Source organism: Canis aureus, chromosome 6, assembly GCF_053574225.1.
Source record: "Canis aureus isolate CA01 chromosome 6, VMU_Caureus_v.1.0, whole genome shotgun sequence".
Taxonomy (NCBI): Eukaryota; Metazoa; Chordata; class Mammalia; order Carnivora; family Canidae; genus Canis; species Canis aureus.
Genome location: NC_135616.1, coordinates 64,226,147 through 64,249,379, shown reverse-complemented (window position 1 = coordinate 64,249,379; position 23,233 = coordinate 64,226,147). Strand labels below are relative to the sequence as shown.

Genomic DNA, 23,233 nt, shown 5'->3' with positions numbered 1-23,233 from the left:
TTGAGGGAAAATTTTTTTGTTTAATGAGTGTCATTTAATATTATCTTTATCAGATTTGGAGGAAAATTAGCCAAAAATGTGAGCTCTACTCATAGAATTCATGGTGACCCTATATACGATTAAGTAATGGCATCAGTTTGCTAAGACGTAGTACTACCCTGGATATTATTAAAGCAGGAATACTATATGCTGTATCACATATGGAGGTGCTATACATCTTTATGTAGTATGTGATTTCACTTAACTTTAGCTTTTAGTGTTATTTATGTTGAGTAGGCCTAGTTTATTTCTAATCGATGTTCTTTTTTCCATTTTTTTAGGCAGGCAGAAGTCCTGAAGGCTGATATGACAGGTATTGGCTGGCTCATTTGTTTTTCACACTTAACGGAAGGGTCTAGTTGCCAAAAGGAATGATAACTTATTATTTACTTTAAATAATTATTGTTTTTTGTACTTTGAACTCTTACTTCTATGATCAAGAATTTTATATGGTCTCTGCTACATTGAATTAAATATTACCCAATTTAATGCATATAATCATTTAATTTTTATAAACTATTCTTTATCATCAATTTAAGACCTAGAAAAAAGAATTTATATACCATATAATCAAAAATACCTTATGATATTAGGTTCATGTCTTCCTGTTTATAATTCCCCAAACTTGAATAATAAGTAAACCATGAGAAAAAATGTTTGTAAGAAAACTCTACTAAAAGTCCTTGAAATTGAGTGAGCTCTCTTGCCACATTTCTTTTCTCCTTTATCTTTTTTGTTTTGAATAAATAACCAGGGTATTTTTGAAAGAATGGCTGGAAGTCACTAGAAGGAGCAGATGATTTTAACTTTCTAAGATTAGGAAATTTATGACGTGACTGACTGCATAGTAGTGATTAGTATACTCTCTATAGCAACATATGCTATTGCATAGTAGTGATTAGTATACTCTCTATAGCAACATATGCTATTCTAAAATGTAAAAGGAGATACATGAAAATGGATCTCATTCTAGTTTTTGAGAACTTTGGTTCTGAAGTAAAATCTGCAAAGAAGAGTTAAACTGTAAAAACTAGCATTCTGGCCAAAATTTACAATCAAGAAGAAATAGGGTCTTAAAAGGTCTTTTTCTTAACATTGCAGTCTACTGTTAATGTTGATACTAATGTTTTAAGAATCTGTGAATAATATCATTATCCTCTTGTTCAAGGAAAAGGGGAAAAAAAAGCTAAAAGCACTTTTTAGAGGTTTACTTAATATGGTACCTCAGTTCTTCCCATTATTAACCTGTCATCATCTTCCATACTATTTATATCAGTGTCAGCTGTAAGCTACTGTATTATGCTTTTGTATTGTCCTGGTAGGCATAATATGCATCATCTGATAAAAATTGACATGGAGCAATGTTAGGCTATCTGTACCATTTACTTTTTCTTAAGTATTGAATATCCCTCAGTAAGTAGGCTTAGGATTTGGCTTTTATAGGGAACATTTGACTGCCCGAGACATTAACTAGGATATTAAGTAATTTAAATGATAGTCTGTCTGATAGATCAGAGTTAATGATGCCTTATAATCCTTTCTCTGCTATCAATAAATTAAAATAAGATTAAATAAATCTATAAGCCTATTTACTTAGTCATTAAAAACCTACTAAGAGACCAGGAAGCTGATATTATACACTTTTTTTTTGTAGCCAGCAACTCTTATGAGGATTAACTCAAATATCTAGGAGATTCTATTTTCAGGCTTAAAGAAGAGTAAAGATTATGCCATTGTGCTGCAGCAAAATATTAAATGTAACCAGAAACCTAACTGAAAAGTCTGTTATTAAGTTTTTCTATTGAGGCAGCTCACCATCAATTATTTCACTCGTAAGCATAGTAATCAGAAAAGCTAACCTGTCTTCTAGGACTCTGGCAGACGCTATGTCCCCAGCTGGGTATTACATTTAGGCATAGCCTGACTTCCTTTCATCTTACACCCAATCTCTCATTTAGCCTCTTAAGCAGTTTAATCCATGTCTGCTATGAATTCTCATTTACATTAAATGGCAAGTGTGGATTGTGCACAAAATTTCTTGGCAAGCAATTTACCAATCATTAAAATAACCCTCGCTGCTATGGCTTTATTGGGTTGACATAGAGAGGGTAGGAATAATAGCAGAATGTGCAAACAACTGCTGGATCATGAGCAGAAATGAAGATTCTGTAAGAACAATTGTGAGAATGATTCAAAATAAAAAGAGAAAAGCTGCTTCGGACAAAGAGGTATAGTTATGAGTAAACAGACCATCTCGGTAGTCTGTCATTTTATATGGAATGACTTCTGAGGCATATGGCTTCCTATGACATGAATTCATAGAAATCCAACTAAAGCAAAGGGTGCATCTTTCGTTCTTTCTTTTCTAGCCTTTTTCATGTCATGGTGTTATTTCAAAGCTAAAAGACAAATGCAGAAGCATTTTGAACCAGATTTTGTCATTAGCCAAAAGGTGAAAGTCATTTGAAAATGTACTAGTATAAAACTTCTGCAGTAATTTATGGTATACTTAAAGCAGATTTTTGCTTTGGGAAATGGAGAGGGAAGGAGTCATTGGGGTGGTATAATGATTTTAATTATCTGTTTTTCTAACTGTTTTGTCTTTGTTTTGTTACTCAGATTCTAAGCTGGGTCCAGCTGAGGTCTGGACATCCAGGCAGGCTCTGCAGGACCTGTACCAGAAAATGCTAGTTACTGATTTGGAATACGCTTTAGACAAGAAAGTAGAACAGGATCTGTAAGTATTATCATTTGGGATGTCCCTGTAAGAACAAGAGTATCACCAAGACTTTAGGATAGAAAAGAACATTTTGGTTATTTCTTCTTAACCTATCTCAGAGTAAGCTCTTTCAATGGAAAAAAAAATTCTAATACTTATAGGTTTTTTGAACAAAATATTTAACCATTGGTATTACTTCAGATAGTCTTAGGCAGCAAGAGGAGAAACGGTTAGAGTTGAATCTTTTTAAGGTCTTTAGGGCATATCATAAAAATAATTCTATATTTCAAGTACTAAGAGACAGTGTTTGGATTCTCTGTGTTCAGTCCTGCATTTAAGCCATGATTTAAAAAAGAAATTCAGTAGTAAGCTTTAGATAAATCTTCTTTGGCAAATATGATTCTATAAATTTCTCCCAAAGGAAAATGTGTTTGCATTGTAAGGGAAGTTCTTCCTTTTATAAAATAAGTAGGTATTTCCTCTCCCCGCACCCCCCCCACAAGACTAAAGAAAGATTTTGTATATTTAGGCTATTTCACTTGTTCTTTCTATGAGAGGTGAAATGAGAGATGACCAGATTCCCAAGTGAGTAAATAAATGTGTTTTGTAGAAGGCCTTGCCTTATAAATTGAAATAGGGGTATTAGGCTGATGGAAAATGAAAAATTGGTTAAGAATATTCTATTTAGTAATGGCTGTTACCCTAAGTTGTGGTGAAAATTAGTTTCTATCTTCTACGTGTTTCTTAGATACTTTATATTTTTAGAAGTTCTAGTAATAAAAGCTTAATCACAGCCTAAATCCATTTCTGTGATATTAGAGTCAAGGATAAAATGTCATCAAAAATGCTGAGGGAGTGATTGTCCTCATAAACCATTAAAAACGCCCAGTGCTCTTGAGTGTCAAGGTTGACGTTGATAAAGAATTTTAGGTACTTTCCAGGTAGGTTATAGACTTTTTATCTTTGTTTGCTTCCTTTAATCAAGGCAGTAATAATCTCTCTCCATCCTAGTTCTGTTTTTCCCCCCTGTGGTTTCCAAGTTAAGGAATGACTGTATTTCACCATAACTGAATTTAAAATGATTCTTTATACATCTTGATTAATGAAAAACATGTTATAATAGGATTTTGGTATGCCATATTTCAGCATTGTGTTTTTTCCTATTTTAAATAGTCAGAATTGAAATGTCAAAAAAATGAGCTTATATTTCAAGCTCTCAAAAAAATACCTCAAGAGAAATAAAGAAAATATTAAATAGAATTAGAACAGAGTGCTATGGGAGATAGATTTTATGGAAATAAGAGATATGACTTAATATTTTCAAAAAGAATTTTCCCCACTATACATGTCACTTGATAGGGTACACTCACTTGTTTCTTGGCATGATGTGTGACAATTTGTTAATAGCTTTCTTTTACTTTGGTCTTGCCACTGTAGTTCAGATTTTGTATTGGGATTCCTAAATAGGCTCTAACTCTAGTAGCTCTAAAAGATTAATAACTGAAGCCACAGTCTGATTATTCGAACATGTGGTGAATGTTTACTAAGGTCAGTTGGATGCTACGGCATGTCTCATCTTGCTCAAAGAAGAGCATAAAGTTATTTAAATAAGTGAATAACTTTAATGCAGGTTTACTGTCTAGTGTGTTATAATTATAACAAACAGTTCTTTCTTGTTCTCAGGGGGACCAGTGTCTGCCCAGTGAGTCACTGCTATACCAAATAGAATTACATTTTGTTTTCAGCTGGAATCATGCCTTTAAGAATCAGATCACAACACTACAAGGCCAGGCAAAGAATCGAGCAAACCCGAATCGGAGTGAAGTTCAGGCAAACCTTTCTCTGTTCCTAGAGGCAGCTAGTGGCTTCTATACTCAGGTGAGTTCTGTGTTGTATACCAATTTTTCTATGATTAGTTGTGAGTGTTCATATAAACACTTTTTGTTACAACTACATGGGCCATCCAGGAGTTGATCATCTGTAATCTTACATGAATAAAAATATCCCATATTGTTTGCCATAAGACCTTTAAAACAATAAAGATTCAACCAGAAAAGGTTGATGTTTGGCATAAAGGTTGGAGTTAAAATTGTGTGAGTAGAAAATGGTAATGAGTAGAAAAGCTATATCTTAGTGAAACACCAAAAGTAGTTATAAGTGGTATTAGAGCAAATGTGAATTTATGGGTATAGGTATAGTCATTATGAAAGTAAAAGCTATATTGTACCAGGCAAAAATTGTCAAACTTTGTGATATCAAGTGAGTTTTCATAGTATTATGCGTTCAGTAGAATTTATCGAGGGATTTAAATGCTATTAAACTACTTAAACGAAGTAGATTTTTTTCTGCTTTAATAATAAGATGTTATTTATCATCCTCAGAGACTTACCTTGTATTTGATTACATTTTTCTATAACTTCTAAGTCAGGCAAGGTAAAAGAATAAATAAATCTTTGGTTCACCTGGGTGAATTAGTTGGTTAAGCTTCTTCCTTCAGCTCAGGTCATGATTTCCAGGTCTTGGGATCGAGCCCCACATTGGGCTCCCTGCTCAGCAAGGAATCTGCTTCTCCCTCTCTTTCTCTCTCTGACTCCACCCCATCGTCCAGTCTCTTTTAAATAAATAAATAAATAAATAAATAAATAAATAAATAAATAAGCTTTTAAAAAAAGAATAAATATTTCTGAACAGTGAATTTTCTTTAAGCAGAATCTTTTAGAAAACTTCATCTCATCCATTTGTAGCATTCATAATTTAATTAATAAAAAGTGTATAAACTTTCATCTTAGAATGGCAAGATGAGATTTTAGACTAAAAGAAATCTTTGGCCATTCTCTCTATGCTGCTGCTTGACCATTGCTACCTATATTTTGGCTCCAGGATCACGACCTGAGCCAAAGGCAAACACTTAACCAACTGAGCCACCTAGGTGTCCCTCAAAATTCATTTTTAAATAGATGCCAACTTCTAGCAGTAGAAGTTGACCCTTCTGGAGGGAGGGATTGTGATGTGCCACTAACTAGCCTTTAAAGCAGATGTTGAATATTATTAACTCATCCCGCAAGCTTTTAAAAGCCTACTGTTTGTAAGGCACAATACAGATACTGAGGATACGGAGGGAAAAGACATTTTTTTTTTCCTATCCAATTTAAGTGAAGAGATGGATACACTATTAGATACTTTTTTTGCTGATTATAAAAATAATGCATACTAATTTCAAGAAATTTGGAAGTTACACAGAAATTAAAGATTTCTTTTAATTCTCCCATACAGGATAAATTATACTTTAGTATATATCCTTCTGGTGTTTTAGTAATTTTGTACATAGTTGTGCATATTGTCTTATATCTGCTTTATAAACATAATGTAAATTTTCCCTTGTATTAAACAGTTTGATAAGCATCTTTGTATATAAAGCATTTTTCTCTAATACTGGATTATTTCCAGTTCTTCACTGAATGATGAATGAAATCATTGGATGAATGAAATTTTTAAATTGTTGATACATCAGGGCGCCTGCGTGGCTCGGCAGTTGAGCATCTGCTTTTGGCTTGGGGCGTGATCCTGGGGTCCTGGGATCAAGTCCCGTATCTCACTCCCTGCAGGGAACCTGCTTATCTCTCTGCCTGTGTCTCTCCCTCTCTGTGTCTTTCATGAATAAATAAATTAAATCTTAAAAAAAAAACAAAAACTGTTGATACACATTGTTGTTTTCCCAAAATATTTATCATTTATATTTTTGTAAATTTAAAATTTTTTTTAATTTTTAAAAATTTATATTTTAATAAGACTGAGTGAGAGAGAAATGGAGCAGGGGGAGAGGGAGAGAGAGAAGCAGACTCCCGCTGGGCAGGGAGCCCAGCATGGGACTCAATCCCAATTTCAGACACTTAACCAACTGAGACACTAGGCACTGCTCTCATTTATTTATATTTTTTGCATTTCCATCAGTGGTGTATGCAAGTGTCTATCTTGATGCATGCTTGCCAGAATTAAGTGTTTGCAGTAAAAGTGCAAAAAATTAATGATTAAATGAATAACTTACATTTAATACATGGAAAGTAGTTTTTCATTTAAAGTTTAATGTCTGGGTTACTAGTGTTGAACTGCATCCATATTTTATTAGATATTTGTCTTTTGTATAAACCATCTGTTTACTTTTCCTATTCATTGTTGGACCCTAATTTTTCCATGGTGATTTGTCTGAGCCCCTTATACATGAAAGATATTTATTTTCTCTATTATTTTTGGCAAATACCTCCAATTTCTTCTTCTTCTTTTTTTTTTTTTTCATTTTAGAGTTTCCTAACGTTACCAGGTTCTTTTTATTTTATTTTTTTGTAATATAGTTTTTTCTTCGTCCATAGATCACTGAATAATAAGGAAAATAATATTTATATATAAAAGAACAAATAGGTATTATAATTCAAATAATAAAATTTAAAAACATCAGTATTTTACAGTAGAATAATGATGAAATAAATTATGGCATATCTGTAAAATGAAAATTTATGAAACGATTATGTGATATTTATGAAGATTTTTTTAATATGAAAAATTGTATTACTCTTGAGTGAAAAATCATATAAAATTGTGTATACAGTATGACTTAGTATGTTAATTGAGGAATCTCAGCTCAGGGTATTAACAAAAATATTATCCCTTCCTCCCTCCCTCCCATTACTACTTTCAGCTATGCTTTATGAGAGACACCTGAGAGGCAGAGACATAGGGAGCAGGAGAGGCGGGCACCCTGCGGGGAGCCCAATGCAGGACTCCATCCCAGGACCCCAGGATTGTGCCCTGAGCCAAAGGCAGACCCTCAGCCACTGAGGCACTCAGGCATCCCTTAGCTATGCTTTTTTGAATTCCAGATTTCTGTCATAACTTCTTAGAAAGATTCCGTAACATTCTGGTTCCCTTTGGGTTTTTGAAACATAGTCTAGTTTTAAAGCTTCAGTTTAATTTCTGATTCAAATCTGTTTTCCTTCCCCTCTCTGTATAATAGAAACTGGAATTGTGACTAAGCATAGCTGAAGTAGGGGGAGCAGTTAGGGACCCTTAAGCATCTGGCCCTCGTGGAGGGAGAAGCGAGGCATCCACATGTTGTGATACATTTTTATAATAGGCATTATATAGATTGGTTTGTCCCCTTGAAACATGATTCTTAACCTTTTTTATGGTATAATATATATGTAACACATTTCCAAAGCTTAAATTGCACATCGATGAAACAAATCTTCAAAAGGAAAAGAAAAACCATTTTTATCAAAGGAGTATATTTGTTAAAAAAAATATTTATGGGCAGGTGAATAATAATTCAAATTATTTTATAAGGAAAATATATGGAAAATCTAATTTTGAAATTTTTTTCAATTTTTATAATCATTGTTGTTCTCTCCCTGCATTCCGTAGGCAGTGGTTAAGCAATTACAGTTGTAGAATGAGCATTAATAAACCTTCAGATATTAACATTAATAGGACTTTTTACTTGGATTTTTATGTTGTCTTGGTTTGATCATTGAAACTGTTAATGATGTTGTTAACAATAATGTCTTATACATTTTTCTTGATTACATGCAGTGCAGATTAAACCATCAGATAGAGAGCTAGACCAAGTCCAGATCATTGTAAACCTTACAGGCCAAGATGCGTTTTGAATTATAATCTTTAAGTGTAGTTGCAGGCCATTGAAGAGGAAGCTAGGGAGTAACATCATAAAGTTGGCATTTTTAAAAGATTATCCTGGCTCTTGTATAGAGAATGAATTGGTGGGGGTCAGGAATGGAAGCTAATCAGAATGCCACTGTCGTAATAGAAAGAAATTGTTGGATTTTTGAAGAATAGCCAATAATAGGCTTACTGATAGATTGGATTGAATATGTGGAATCAGGATAGGGGAAGAGTTATCAAATGACTTATCAGATTGAGCAGCTAGTTGACTGAAATGGGGACTCTTGTTCCCATCTGTGTTCGTGTTCAATGAGATAGCCTATTTGAGGCCTAAGCGCAAGCATCAAATAGGAAATTGGATAAATAAACTTGGAGCTCAGTATAAAGGTCAGGGCTGGAGTAAATTTTAATGATTACAATAAAGAACCCTGACTTAGTCTGACATTAGTGTTTGGTATTTAAAACCACAGGACTAACAGAGTGATTCAAAGGAGCACATGCACCCCAGTGTTTATAGCATAAATGTCCACAATAGCCAAAATATGGAAAGAGCCCATATGTCCATTGGCAGATGAATGGATAAAGATATGGCATGTGTACATACACACACATATACAAACAGTGAAATATTACTCAGCCATTAAAAAGAATGAAACCTTGCCATTTGCAACAACCTGGATGGAACTAGAGGGTATGCTAAGCAAAATAAGTCAGTCGGAGAAAGACAAATACCATATATTTTCACTCATGTGGAGTTTAAGAAATGAAACAGATGAATATAGGGGAAGGGAAGGAAAAATAAAATAAAATGAAAATTGAGAGGGAAGCAAACCATAAGAGACACTGAACTCTAGAAAACAAACTTGGGGTCACTGGAGTGGAGGTGGGTGGGGAGATGGGGTAACTGGGTGATGGGCACTTGATATAATAAGCACTGGGTGTTTTTAAAGATTTTATTTATTTATTCACGAGAGACACAGAGAGGCAGAGACATAGGCACAGGGAGAAGCAGGTTCCTCGCAGGGAGCCTGATGTGGGACTCCATCCTGGAACTCTGAGATCATGCCCTGAGCTAAAGGAGCCACCCAACCACTGAGCCACCCAGGCGTCCCAAGCAGTAGGTGTTATATATGACTAAATTCTACCTATGAAATTAGTAATAAATAAATAAATTTTTAAAACCACGGGACTAGGTGAGAACACGTTAGCACAAGTGGAACCACCATTGCAATAGTAGAAAATTAGATACTGATGACTTGAGAAGCCAAGAGAAAAGCATTTCGCTGATGAGCAGTGATCAGCTCTGTTGAATACTGCTGAGAAGTCAGATAAAATGATTAAACAGTGACCAATTAGATTTGACAACAAGGAAGTCAGTGGTGACATTAACAAATACTATATTCGTTTCTAAACCATATTTTATATTTTAACATCTCTAAAACACAGATAAATCACAAAAGATTGTAAGTCACCATTTAATTGGCAGTTTTTTTTTCTTTTAATGTTGTGATAAATAATAGTTCATCTTATAAGTTATGGTATCTTAGATTTGATGCAGTGTGACTTTGGTAAATAGTGGGGCTAGAAGGCTAATTGACTTGGATTGAGAAGAGACTGGTTACATTGTCATCCTCAGTTATATTTTCTGTGAACTTCTAAGCTATCATTTTGTGAGCCACTTCATGGCATCTCAAGCTGGAACAAAACTCCCAAAGAAAGATGTAACATTCTGCTATAGGTTTTTTGAAAACATCAAAGAACCGAACAAATAATTATTACTTTAAGAAAGTGAGAGCCTAAAAGAAAGTATTAAGTTTCTGTAGGATATTCTGTATCTTCATAGTTCTCCATTCTTAGCTTAAGGTAAAGAGCTAAGGGGCAGTGGAATAGTTTAATACCGAGTTTTCACAGAATAATTGCCAAATATAATTCTGCTCAATTTATGGAACATCTGTTTCTCTTCTTTAGTGCCACCTTGTTTCTGCCTCTAAACCCACTGGAGCTCTCTCACCCAGAATCTTTGAGTCAGCAGGAACTTTTCTGGTATCTCCATCTACAGCTCCTGGGTTCAGGCAAAAATTTTATTACAAGACATTCCATATGGTGCTCCAGCCATGTTTGTTTTACTTTCTGTGAATATTCTTTTCTATTTTTGATAAAAGTTCAGCCTTGCCTAGTTTTCTAGTTTGTTCTTTCAGTACCTACCAAATTCCATTCTGCACCATTATGTTTCTTCTGCCATCTTCAGCAATCATCTGGTTTTGGTGTAGGGTTTTGGTTTTGGTTTTGGTTTTCCCCATCTTTTTTTGTTCCTTTCCTATACTCCTTGCCTTTTATATTTCCTGACTCTAACTATTGTGGGCTTTAACTTGTTTACCTAATTTTATGTCAACAAATTTCTTGCCCATAACAAATGTGTAGGTATAAGTAAAACTGTGATATATACTTCCTATGCTTAGAAAAGGTACACGGAACTTGTATTTGGTTATTGAAGTGGTTTTTAGGGATGCCTGTGTGACTCAGTGGTTGAGCGTCTGCCTTTGGCTCAGGGCGTGATCCTGGGGTCTTGGGATCAAGTCCTGCATCGGGCTCCCACAAGGAGCCTGCTTCTCCCTCTGCCTGTATCTCTGCCTCTCTCTCTTTGTCTCTCATGAACTCATGAATAAATAAACAAAATCTTTAAAAAAAAATGGTTTTTAGGAAAAAGGTGGGACATTTCAAATCCTGAGCAGGGTCCTTAGGATGTCTTATTTTATGTTGTGAATTCTGCACATGTTAGAAAGAGTGGTGATAGAGCCAAAGTATTTCTAATTCTGTAAGTCAGATCCCTTGATATTTCTGTTGCTTTCATAGTGTCATCTGAAAAAAATGGAGCTTTATAACTACATATACTATATTGCTACTAGTTTATCACAAGGATAAGTGAGACAGGTGTATCAAATACCTTAGGGAATAACGTTGACTATACGTTTAGATAATTCTGCTAGCTATTATGTTTGATATCCCTTGCCACTCCCTTTTCCTTCTTTTCTCCAACCCCACTTTATATACCTGTCTTGCTCATTTGGCTGTGAGGTATTTAAGAAGGTAAATTTTCTTACTCATCTCTGTTGCTTACCATGGTGTGTGATACAGTACCCAAATATTTGAATGAATATATTTGTAAGTAAATATTTGAATGAATGAGAGTAGAATGAGAAGAACTGTGGGGGCCAAGAATGAAACCTTTGGGGAGCAAGTTGGGGGGAGAAAGCCTTTGAATAAAGGGGACTATAAAGGAATGATTGGTAAGACAAAACAAACAAACCAAAATAACTAGCAAAGCTCAGTGATCAGCCATAAAGGTAATTGTTTAAAATGCAGCAAAGAGGTGTCCAATAAGATGATGACACCAAAAAGTGCCCATTGTATTTGTTTATTTGATACCTGGTTATCATTGTCACATGGACAGCAGTTCAGTAAAGTGTTGGTAGGTAGTCAGATGGGAAGAGGGGTTTGTGTGGAAAGTAGATCATAATGGATTAAGGAATAAATGGGAGTTGAGAAAGCAGATAAATAGCACACATGTGGATCCCTTTGAAAGAGTTTGATTAAGAAGAAGAAGAGACAGGGTTGCTGCAGGAGGAATCTAAGGTCAAGTGGGAGAGTGTTTCAGTTTTGAGGTTTTATTATTATTAATATTTTCTGTGGGTGACACTATTTTTAGGTCACAGGAAAGAAACCTGAGAAGTTAAAAGTAGATAGAAGAGTGAGGCAGTGATAGGCAGGAGGCAGATAAGAATGAAATAGATATGCATAGGCAGAGGAGTTAGTTCTGACCAGGAGGAGGTACCTCTAATAGTGAGACTATAGAAGAAAGGAGGAAAAAATGTGTGGTCTACATAATGTCAAAAGTCTCTTCCAGATCTATAATACCATCAGATCTATTATGTATGCAAAGATACAAACTAATCTGGGGCTTAAGAAAATAAATCTCATGGGGGCACCTGGGTGGCTCAGTCAGTGAAGCCTCCAACTTGATCTCAGCTCAGGTCTTTATATCTGGGGTTGTGAGTTCAAGCTCTACATTGAGAGCTCCACACTGGGCATGGAACCTACTTAAAAAATGTATCTCAAGGAACTCCTACTAAAGTCTCACAAATATGTTGTCTTGCATTTAAGTCATATTTGTAACCACCAATCCTTAGTGATTATTGTGTTTCTTTTTTCAAAGATTTATTTATGTATTTGAGAGGGGGTAGGCGCATAAGTGGGAGTAGGAAGAGGGAGAGAGAATCTCAACCAGACACTTACTTCACTGAGTGCAGAGCCTGAGGCGGGGCTTGATCCCCTGAGGTCATGACCTGACCAAAAACCAAGAGTTGGTCACTTAACTACACCACTAAGGAGCCCCAGTTTTTGAGTGTTTCTAAGAGGAATAGTCAATAGATAATTTCTTTTTTTTTTTTAATTTTTTATTGGTGTTCAATTTACTAACATACAGAATAACCCCCAGTGCCCGTCACCCATTCACTCCCACCCCCCGCCCTCCTCCCCTTCTACCACCCCTAGTTCGTTTCCCAGAGTTCGCAGTCTTTACGTTCTGTCTCCCTTTCTGATATTTCCCACACATTTCTTCTCCCTTCCCTTATATTCCCTTTCACTATTATTTATATTCCCCAAATGAATGAGAACATATAATGTTTGTCCTTCTCCGACTGACTTACTTCACTCAGCATAATACCCTCCAGTTCCATCCACGTTGAAGCAAATGGTGGGTATTTGTCATTTCTAATAGCTGAGTAATATTCCATTGTATACATAGACCACATCTTCTTTATCCATTCATCTTTCGTTGGACACCGAGGCTCCTTCCACAGTTTGGCTATCATGGCCATTGCTGCTATAAACATCGGGGTGCAGGTGTCCCGGCGTTTCACTGCATCTGTATCTTTGGGGTAAATCCCCAATAGTGCAATTGCTGGGTCGTAGGGCAGGTCTATTTTTAACTCTTTGAGGAACCTCCACACAGTTTTCCAGAGTGGCTGCACCAGTTCACATTCCCACCAACAGTGTAAGAGATAATTTCTTAAAGTTGCTAGCTAAATGTGACTGAATACCCTATTCAGGTAAAGTCTTTTAAAATAATGTTTCTGATTGATTGATTCATTCATTCATTCATTCATTTATAGATTTATTTACTTATTATTTTAGAAGAGGGGGGAGCAGAGTGAATGAGAGAGAGAGACAAAAAGAATCCCAAGTAGACTCCCTACTGAGTGTAGAGCCCACCACTGGGCCAGTCTCAACAACCATTGAGATGACTACCTGAATCAAAATCAAAAGCCAGATATTTAACTGACTGAGCCACCAAGGGCCCCCTGTTGTTCTTTCTATTTATTTATTCGCTTAAAGATTTTATTTATTAGAGAAAGAGAGTTTTTTGCATGTGCACGGAGGGGGAGGGGCAGAGGGAGAGAAGCAGACTCCCAACTCAGTGAGCTTGATTCCAAGACCCTGAGATCTTGACCTGAGCCAAAATAAAGAGTCAAATACTGAACCGACTGGGCTACCCAGGCGCCCCCACCTGTTCTTTTAGACACACATCGTAGATCGCTCTAATAAGTGAGAATTTAAAAGATACTATATATAATGTTACTAGTTATCCTATCCTATTTTCTTAGATTCTTTGCTCAAGTTTCATGTATATGATATTAGGTACACATGTTAAAGTATATAAACTTAACTGTTAAAACACTGCCGACTTACCACTAAATCTTGTTCGTATTTCCCTTTTAGTTATTACAAGAACTGTGTACAGTGTTTAATGTAGATTTACCATGCCGTGTGAAGTCTTCCCAATTGGGAATTATCAGCAATAAACAGACGCATACCAGCGCCATAGTGAAGCCACAGTCTAGTTCCTGTTCTTATATCTGCCAGCACTGCCTCGTCCACCTTGGAGACATTGGTGAGCCTTTGGTGTGAAGGAATTGCTAATACATTCATCCTTTTTTTTGGAGTAGTCAAAAAGAAACTTTTTCTTCAAACTGAGCATGCACAAACAATTTAGATGGTCATAAGAGGAAACTATAAAATGGATATTAAAGAACTTAAATTTTCTCAATATTTAGGGGTTGGGAAAGGATCTTGAAGGTATCAACTGTCATATTAAGATTTATATTTTATTCAGACTCATGCAGATGTAAGCAAATGAATGCCAAAAATGTAATAATACTAAATTTTTTCAAAGTGGTGCCATAATGTCTTCAAAATTAAGAGTCTGTACTCTTGGGGTTGCAAGGTTTATAAATTACTCTTTCTGAGGCTAGATTATCTTCTTTCCTTCCTACTAGTCTATTAAAGCCTCTTTTTTAATTGTTTCCATTGTACAGTTAAATTTATATTTCTATTTTATGTATTTTATCTGAGGGTGTTATGTAACTTATTCTTGTTCATCCCTTTAAGGTTGACCTAAAAAGGTTGTAAAACAAATTAACTATAGGATTATGTTTCAACTGTCCTCAAATAACAAGGAATGGAGAACATTACTGCTTTAAGTTGGAGGATGATTTTTTGATGTCATAAATCATTGACTCCATGAGGGGTCACATTAGAGTAAGCACCAAGTTTTGCACGGAGATTCAGTGCATAGTGGATTTAGGTTGTTTTTGCTTTCATTGTATTCTGTGCACACACATACTTAATATTGCAGTAGGTATGAGGCATTTTCCAAAATCACTTTATAAGATATTGCAGAAATACATAATTTTCAGATCATATTGTATAGTGTTTTTTGTTTTGTTTTGTTTTTAAGTGCCATATAACTCACCCCTTCTTGTGGGCCGGCTCCAGGTCACCAGCATAGTCCATAGTGGGAGCTGGTGATGCATGACACTGGAGGACCTGAAAATGGGGGCTAGGTAAGCTTTAAGATTGGTTACATGCTGAATGTCCCAAATAGGGAAGGCCAGATGGACATTTCACACATAATCCTATAGTTAATTTGCTTTAAAGTATTTTGTCTTTAATTATTTTAAATTAATTTTAATGTGTTTATTATCTTTAGAATTGAAAACTGTAGTTGCTTTGGAAATATTACCCTACTAGTTTTTTTATTCATTTGTGTGCTTGTTTTTAAACTAAATTTTCTTTTTTCTTCTCTCAGCTCGATACAGAAACCAGACCAGCCAGGCAGAGTCCTACTATAGGCATGCAGCTCAGCTTGTCCCCTCTAATGGTGAGTGGGCCTCATGTCATTTTATGGTTGACTGTGATACTTTATAACGATACAGAAAATAACTTACGGCTCATCTTCCAAGTTTTATGAAAACAAAAGATTTCAGGGTTCTGGTATTGAGTTTTGGGGATTTGGTATTGATTGGTTTGTTGGAGTTTTGGTCATATTTTTTCTTTTAATTGTATATTCTATATAACTAGAAATGAAGTTTTTATTTTAATTGTATATTCTATATAACTAGAAATGAAGTTTTAAAATAAGATTATTATTGTCAGTAAACCAATATAAATAGATTATCCCCTAAATTGTTCCAACAACTCTGGCTTCCTTAATTACTTATAGAATAATTATCTCGTAATACAACCATTTCCTTACTCGGAGAATTATGTTTTATTACCTAAAAAAACAGGGCTTTTGTCTTTTGATGACCTCAGAATCAGAATTAGCAGTGATACAAGTCATTCTTGTTAAGCCACGTTGAAATTCTTTTAGATTCTAAAAGGAGCCCCTTTGAAGCAGAGGTGGCACTGTGTACACTGTTTCATATTGTCTATGGCTGCTTTCCCACTACAGTGGCAGAGTTGGAAGTTGTAATAGAGACTCTTAGGCCCATAAAGCCAAGATTTGCTGTCTAGCCCTTTCTAAAGTCTTAACCTTAATAGTGTACTCTTACCTAATTATGTGCTTTTTAACTAAACATAGTATGTTCTGTTGAGGGAGTGTGCTGTTTTAAATTATCCTCATTTGTAGAGAGGTAGTCATGAGATTTACTTTATAAAATACTCCCCGTTATTAATTTATAGATTTAAAAACTGATCATCTGTATTGTAATAGCAAGACTGCATCTTGGGTTACTTTAGAATCTTCATTTTATCCTCTAGGTCAGCCTTACAATCAGTTGGCTATCTTAGCTTCTTCCAAAGGAGACCATCTGACCACAATTTTCTACTACTGCAGAAGCATCGCTGTGAAGTTCCCTTTCCCAGCTGCCTCCACGAATCTACAAAAAGCACTTTCTAAAGCACTGGAAAGGTAGGGTTAATTTTTTCAAGAGGAGTTGGTATAACCTGGTAACCTTCACCCATAAAATTTGGGTATACGAGAACTAGTAGTTACCTATACTTCTATTTGCCTAATTTCTAAAAACACAGATATATTTTTAAAGTTTTGCGTGTAGTCATTGCTGAATTTGAAGCCATCTACATCTGATTTGTTCCCAGTAGAGGAGTACAGGCTGCCGAATATTGATGACTCCTCTGAGTATGTTGCAGATGAAAAGTTAGATGCAGAATCCTCTCCTTGTGTATCAGGTGCTCAAATAATGTGTTTTTGCAGACTGAAACCTCTTTTAAGAGGTGTTAGCCATTTTGGTGCTTAAGATTCATGGAAGTTTTTCTTTCATTTCAGCCGGGATGAGGTGAAAACCAAATGGGGTGTTTCTGACTTCATCAAGGCCTTTATTAAATTCCACGGTCATGTGTACCTGAGTAAGAGCTTGGAAAAGCTGAGCCCTCTTCGAGAGAAATTGGAAGAACAGTTTAAGGTTAGATTTTAAAAACAGATTTTTTTTTTTTTTATTTGTTTGTTTTTGTCTTTTCTAAATCAGGAAGCATAAGATTTGGGGGAAGCTGACTCCTAGTTTTTATGTCATTACTTAACTATGAACTGTTGGTAAAAATTAAATTTGAAACATATGGAATTCTCACATAGAGCATCCCCTCAATTTAAACAGAGATATCATCTATAAAGAAACATAGCAGCAGTGTTTTCACTAAGCAGCTGCCATTTGGCAGAAAGTACCAAAGTGGGAAAAAACAACTCCTCCCTTCCTTCCTTCTCAGATCAAGCACCTTTCTTTTCAGTTTTGAAAGTAACTACTTTTGATACTTTTTATATTCTTAGGTAGGATTCTGTACCTCATAGTATTCCATAGTATTTCCATTCTGTAAACTTAACTCTTTATTCTCATTGTGCTTTGATCCATCAGGATTTGTGGTGGTTTAAAGGAAAGGAATGAGAATTTCTTTCAACAGGACTATTATTTTACTAATTTGTATACGGAGATAAAATTAAGTAATCTTTGTTCATATGAAAATGATCTTTGGGGATCCCTGGGTGGCTCAGCAGTTTAGCGCCTGCCTTCGGCCCAGGGCGTGATCCTGGATTCCCGGGATCGAGTCCCACGTCAGGCTCCCTGTGTGTGGAGCCTGCTTCTCCCTCTGCCTGTGTCTCTGCCTCTCTCTGTGTGTGTTTCTCATGAATAAATGGATAAGTCAAGAAAGAAAGAAAGAGAGAGAGAGAGGGAGGGAGGGAGAGAGGGAAGAAGAGAGAGAGAAGAAAGAAAGAAAGAAAGAAAGAAAGAAAGAAAGAAAGAAAGAAAGAAAGGAAGGAAGGAAGGAAGGAAGGAAGGAAGGAAGGAAGGAAGGAAGGAAGGAAGAAGGAAGGAGGGAGGGAGGGAGGGAGGGAAGGAAGAAGAGAGAAAAGAAAAGAAAAAAAAGAAAAGAAAAGAAAGAAGAAAGAAAAGAAAAGAAAGAAAATGATCTTTTATTAGTATGTCAAATTAGCAGTTTAGATGTAGTATAATATATAAAATATAGGAGGAGTCAAGACTAAATATTAACTTTATTTTTAAATCATTTATTCAACAAATATTTGACTGCCTGTTGTGTCAGTCACTGTTTTGGTCACTCAGATCAACAGCAAACAAGACAGTCTAAAGAACATTTTCTAGGGATGCCTGGGTGGCTCAGCGGTTGAGTGTTTGCCTTCGGCCCAGGGCATGATCCTGGGGTCCCAGGATTGAGTCCCACATCAGGCTCCCTGCATGGAGCCTGCTTCTCCTTCTGCCTATGTCTCTGCCTCTCTCATGAATAAATAAATAAAATCTTTAATTAAAAAAGATTTTCTATTTCTTTTTTTTTTTTTTTTAGATTTTCTATTTCTTAGTTACTTCTGGTTATACCAAACACTTGGGGGAATTGTCTATAACTGCTTTATAGTTTTATAAGTATTATAAAAGTAACACATTCCAGAGATTGTAGAACTTAAATACTTAAGAGACATAAATTAGCCAAATATAGTCAATGTGAAGTAGTTTTTACAGATAATTTTGCAGTTGACACTTTTTATGTATAAGATTTTGTACTAAATAATGATAATAGAAATAGTTTGTTTTAAAATACCTTCTATAGTCACCTGCTGTTTTCTGCTTCTTTGGGTGGCCTATTTAAACGTTTAGCCCATGATTTATAGAGAGTACATGAAAGGAGCAACTAATTTTTATGTCCTAAGCTATTCTGCCTGGACAGAACAAACAAATCTAAAATAGTTTCATTTGAAGTGTTCAGATATATGAAAGATTATTTTTAAATAACTTATCTTCATCTTTTCTGAGGTCAGAACTGAAATTATATCTTAAATCTAGAGATCCATAGGGGGTTGCTAGGGATTCTCTCCTTTGAGATCTTAAAAGTCAGGTTGACAGCCATCTTTCTTGGATGGTTTAGATACAGTTCTATAAAATAGGAGGGGATTGGACCAGATGACCTCTTGAGATTGTCCTGACTCTGTCTATGAAAGATATATTCCCTAAGTGGAGAGAGAGGAGGAACCTACCTTAATGAAATCTTCTCTATGTAAGTTATTATGGTCTAGAATCTAGTCATTTTGCATTTGATTCAACCTCAAACACTGATATTCTCTTCAAATACACACACACACGTATTTTTTTAAGATTTTATTTATTAGAGAGAACGTGTACACAAGTGAGCTGTAGGTGGTGGGGGTGCAGGGACAAATGGACTCCGCCCTGAATGGCTGAGGTCAGAGCCCAGTTTGGGACCTAATCTTAGGACCTTGGGCCACCTGATCTGAGCCAAAACCAAGAGTGTGACTGATGCTTAACTGACTGAGCCACCCAGGCGCCCCTCAAATATATATTTCTGTATGTAAAGTTACAGAGTGGGGGTTATGTAGGCAGTTGTAAAATACACTTTGAAGTAATCATTCTAATCATTCTGATATTCTAAAGTTAAACATAGTATGAGGCAGATCTGTTTTAAACTCTATTCATTACTGAAGTATCAGAAGAACATTGTTGGGTAAAATTTTAGCAGAGTTTTCAAAAGTGTTTCTAAAACATATGTAGATCATTAGTATCATTTACATGTAAACTTCAGTGTATCTCTCTAACTATTAGTCTTTAGCTCCTAAGTTGAGGTTCATTGAAAGATTTAAGGCCTGGGGTTTAGGAAGTAAGACACAAGGCTTTTTTTTTTTTTTTTAAGATTTTATTTATTCATGAGCGACACAGAGAGAGGGGGTGAGTGGGCAGAGACACAGGCAGAGGGGAGAAGCAGGCTCCACGCAGGGAGCCCAGAGCCCGATGTGGAACTCGATCCTGGGTCTCCAGGATCACACCCTGGGCCACAGGCAGCGCTAAACCGCTGCGCCACCGGGGCTACCCAGCAAGGCTTTTTATATATGTTCACTATGTGCTATTTTTTTAATGGTATTTAGCTCAGTATGTTCCTCAACTGCTGTTGAAGGCATCTTTGAGTAACAGTATGTCAGTTTTGATCTGATTTTGTTCCTGATGAGACCCTCTACTTATACAGTGCAATCTAAATTTTATAAAATTACAACCAAATATTTACACATTTATTTTTAAAAGTGTGGGTTCACTGAATTACCTATTGAGTGAGTGCCTGCTGTGTACCATACACTTTTCTAGGCTCTTGGAGTAGAAGGGAGAGCAAGACAAAAGTCATGAAATTTTACATTATCATTTGCTAGCATTTAGGCTGCACTCATGTGCATTAATGCTTCTGTGCAAATACTAGAAAATCGGGCAGCTCCGGTGGCTTAGCGGTTTAGCGCCGCCTTCAGCCCAGGGCGTAATCCTGGAGACCTGGGATCAAGTCCCACATCAGGCTCCCTGCATGGAGCCTGCTTCTCCCTCTGCCTGTGTCTCTGCCTCTCTCTCTCTCTCTCTGTCTCTAATAAATAAATAAAATCTTAAAAAAAAAATACTAGAAAATCCTTTAAAGGGCTGTGATTGTCTCCTTTTGGGTATTGCCATCTAAAATAGAATGCCAGTGGATTAATAGATAACATTGTTAAATTTTACACATAAGAAAAAATGTTTTTTTAAAAAATACAAGTTAATATTCTCATTTTATGCCAACATTATATATTTGTGTAAATGGTCAGTTTATCTAAAAGGTTCGATGTAGAGATTGAAGGCAAACTTTTATGGAAGAAATCAGAAGAAGAGATACGATTTCAGAACAGTGTGAAAAAAAAAATGGTTGATGCCTTTGGAAAAGGAATAAGCATTCTAAATGTATAGACTGGAATGGCAGATGGCAAGGAGGCTGAGAGAGAGAGAGAGAGTAGCTAAAGTGGAATTGAATTGTACTTTTCTGCCATGGTAATATAAAAGACCTTGCTAATGAAATCATAAAACTTACTCTGGATAGTTCAGATTCTTTATATAAATAGAAAAAGACAGTCTCTGGAGTTGAACAAAGACCGCTCTAAATTTCTGACATGGTAGGATCTCTCGTCACTGCTGGTAGACTATTAAGTAAGGTTATCTGTTTCTCACTGTAAGGCTAGTGACAGTGAATCCCTTTCCTGAGAGGGAAGGAGGTTGGCTATGGCTAAAGGGTAGGGTGAAGCCAGGATATCAGCTCTAGTAGCTATCAGCTTTGTTAGAAACTTATGTTTGAAAAATATTTTATATGAGAATAAGCTAAAATAACTACAGATATTAAGATAGAAGGGTTATTAGGTTGAAGTAAGTTCTTATTATATACCTCATATATAAATAAATTTCTTAAAATGTGTCAAGCCTTTGAAAGAGTAAATTTAATGACAAATTTTGGGAGTCATACTTTTTTTTTTTTAACTTTTTTTTTCTTTTCAAGATTTTATTTATTTATTCATGAGACACACAGAGAGAGAGGCAGAGACACAGGCAGAGGAAGAAGCAGGATCCCCACAAGAAACCCGATACAGGACTCAATCCCAGGACCTGGGATCACATCCTCAGCTGAAGAAGATGCTTAACCACTGAGGCATAGGCACCCAGGCGTTCCTGGCAGTCATACTTTATGTATAACTTATGTATGGCCAATAGTTCAAAAACATTTTTTAGTCTTTTAGTTTGAAATTTTCCTTTTAATGTGTATATCTCCTTTGTCATTTTTTAAAAAAAGATTTATTTATTTATTCATGAGAGAGACAGAGAGAGGGAGGCAGAGACATAGGCAGAGGGAGAAGCAGGCTCCTTGCGGGGAGGCTGATGTGAGACTTGATCCCGGATCCCAGGATCACACCCTGAGCCGAACGCAGATGCTCAACCACTGAGCCACACAGGTGTCCCTTGTCATTGGTTTCAATTTAATATTTTATTATGTATGCATCTCTTACAAAATTGCTTCTAATGGATTAAGATGTATACATTTATTGACTGATGCCCAAAACTCTTTTCTCATATTAAAAAATACACAGTATTCTCGGGGAAAATAGTCTTGTGAAAAAGAGCTCTGTGGTGACTGGGCTAATTGCTTTCAAGGCGAAGAGTCGACATGAGAAACCTCAAACCACATCAGACTCATTTGAAGTCTTGGATTAAGAGTGGAGACGTTTAAAAAAAAAAAAAAAAAAGAGTGGAGACGTTTACTCATCTATCTCTGTTAGTCATGTTGCTCTAAATGCAGACCACCAGTTTAATTCTTGTGTCTAAGGTGGTTCCCGTTCTTGATAATATATGCAGTATCTCTGTCTTCTTTTACAGAGGCTGCTATTCCAAAAAGCTTTCAACTCTCAGCAGTTAGTTCACGTCACTGTCATTAACCTGTTTCAACTTCATCACCTTCGTGACTTTAGCAATGAAACGGAGCAGCATAGTTATAGCCAAGATGAGCAGCTGTGTTGGACACAGTTACTGGCCCTCTTTAGTAAGTATTAAATCATTTAATTTACTATGCTATCTTTGGTATAAGCATAATCTTAGGTGTTTTCATCATTGTAACGATAGTAGTGACATATGAAAATGTGTCCTATATTTCCTAATACTGGATCAAGAGGCCTAAACCCTAAATTTGATCCTTTTATCTACTGACATCTCCCTCATGAACTGTATCAGTAACATTTTTTTAAAGATTTTATTTTTAAGTAATCTCTAAACTCAGCATGGAGCTCAAACTCACAACTGTGAGACTCGTGCTGTACTGACTAAGCCAGCCAGGCACCTCTAACATTTTTAACATGGGAAAAAATGCCTTTTTAGAAAAAAGCTGTGAGATATTTGTGTTAACTAGGATATAGCAGAAGCCTCATAATGATAGTTTAATTTGGACTGGTATGAAGTTTCAAATATCTTATGCTTTGTGAATACATTTTTTCTTTTAAGTGTCTTTTCTTGGCATCCTGTGCAAGTGTCCTCTCCAGAACAAGTCTCAGGAGGAGTCCTACAATGCCTATCCTCTTCCTGCAGTCAAGGTCTCCATGGACTGGCTGAGACTCAGACCCAGGGTCTTTCAGGAGGCAGTGGTAGATGAAAGACAGTAGTAAGT

The 23,233-nt window shown here is 35.9% G+C and overlaps 1 protein-coding gene across 11 annotated transcripts in view; it reads left to right on the top strand.

The window, feature by feature from the left end:
• The window catches only part of SMG7 (SMG7 nonsense mediated mRNA decay factor), a 93,334-nt gene that overhangs the window by 51,062 nt on the left and 19,039 nt on the right, over window positions 1–23,233 (top strand). For 10 of the 11 annotated variants that reach the window (XM_077901976.1, XM_077901974.1, XM_077901975.1 and 7 more), the window contains 9 exons: window positions 321–352; window positions 2,659–2,776; window positions 4,504–4,636; window positions 14,210–14,381; window positions 15,579–15,650; window positions 16,532–16,682; window positions 17,058–17,193; window positions 22,453–22,615; window positions 23,071–23,227. In XM_077901976.1, coding sequence (XP_077758102.1) covers window positions 321–352; window positions 2,659–2,776; window positions 4,504–4,636; window positions 14,210–14,381; window positions 15,579–15,650; window positions 16,532–16,682; window positions 17,058–17,193; window positions 22,453–22,615; window positions 23,071–23,227 — 1,134 coding nt within the window. The remainder of the gene's footprint in view (window positions 1–320; window positions 353–2,658; window positions 2,777–4,503; window positions 4,637–14,209; window positions 14,382–15,578; window positions 15,651–16,531; window positions 16,683–17,057; window positions 17,194–22,452; window positions 22,616–23,070; window positions 23,228–23,233) is intronic. The other variant, XM_077901983.1, reaches the window with a different exon arrangement.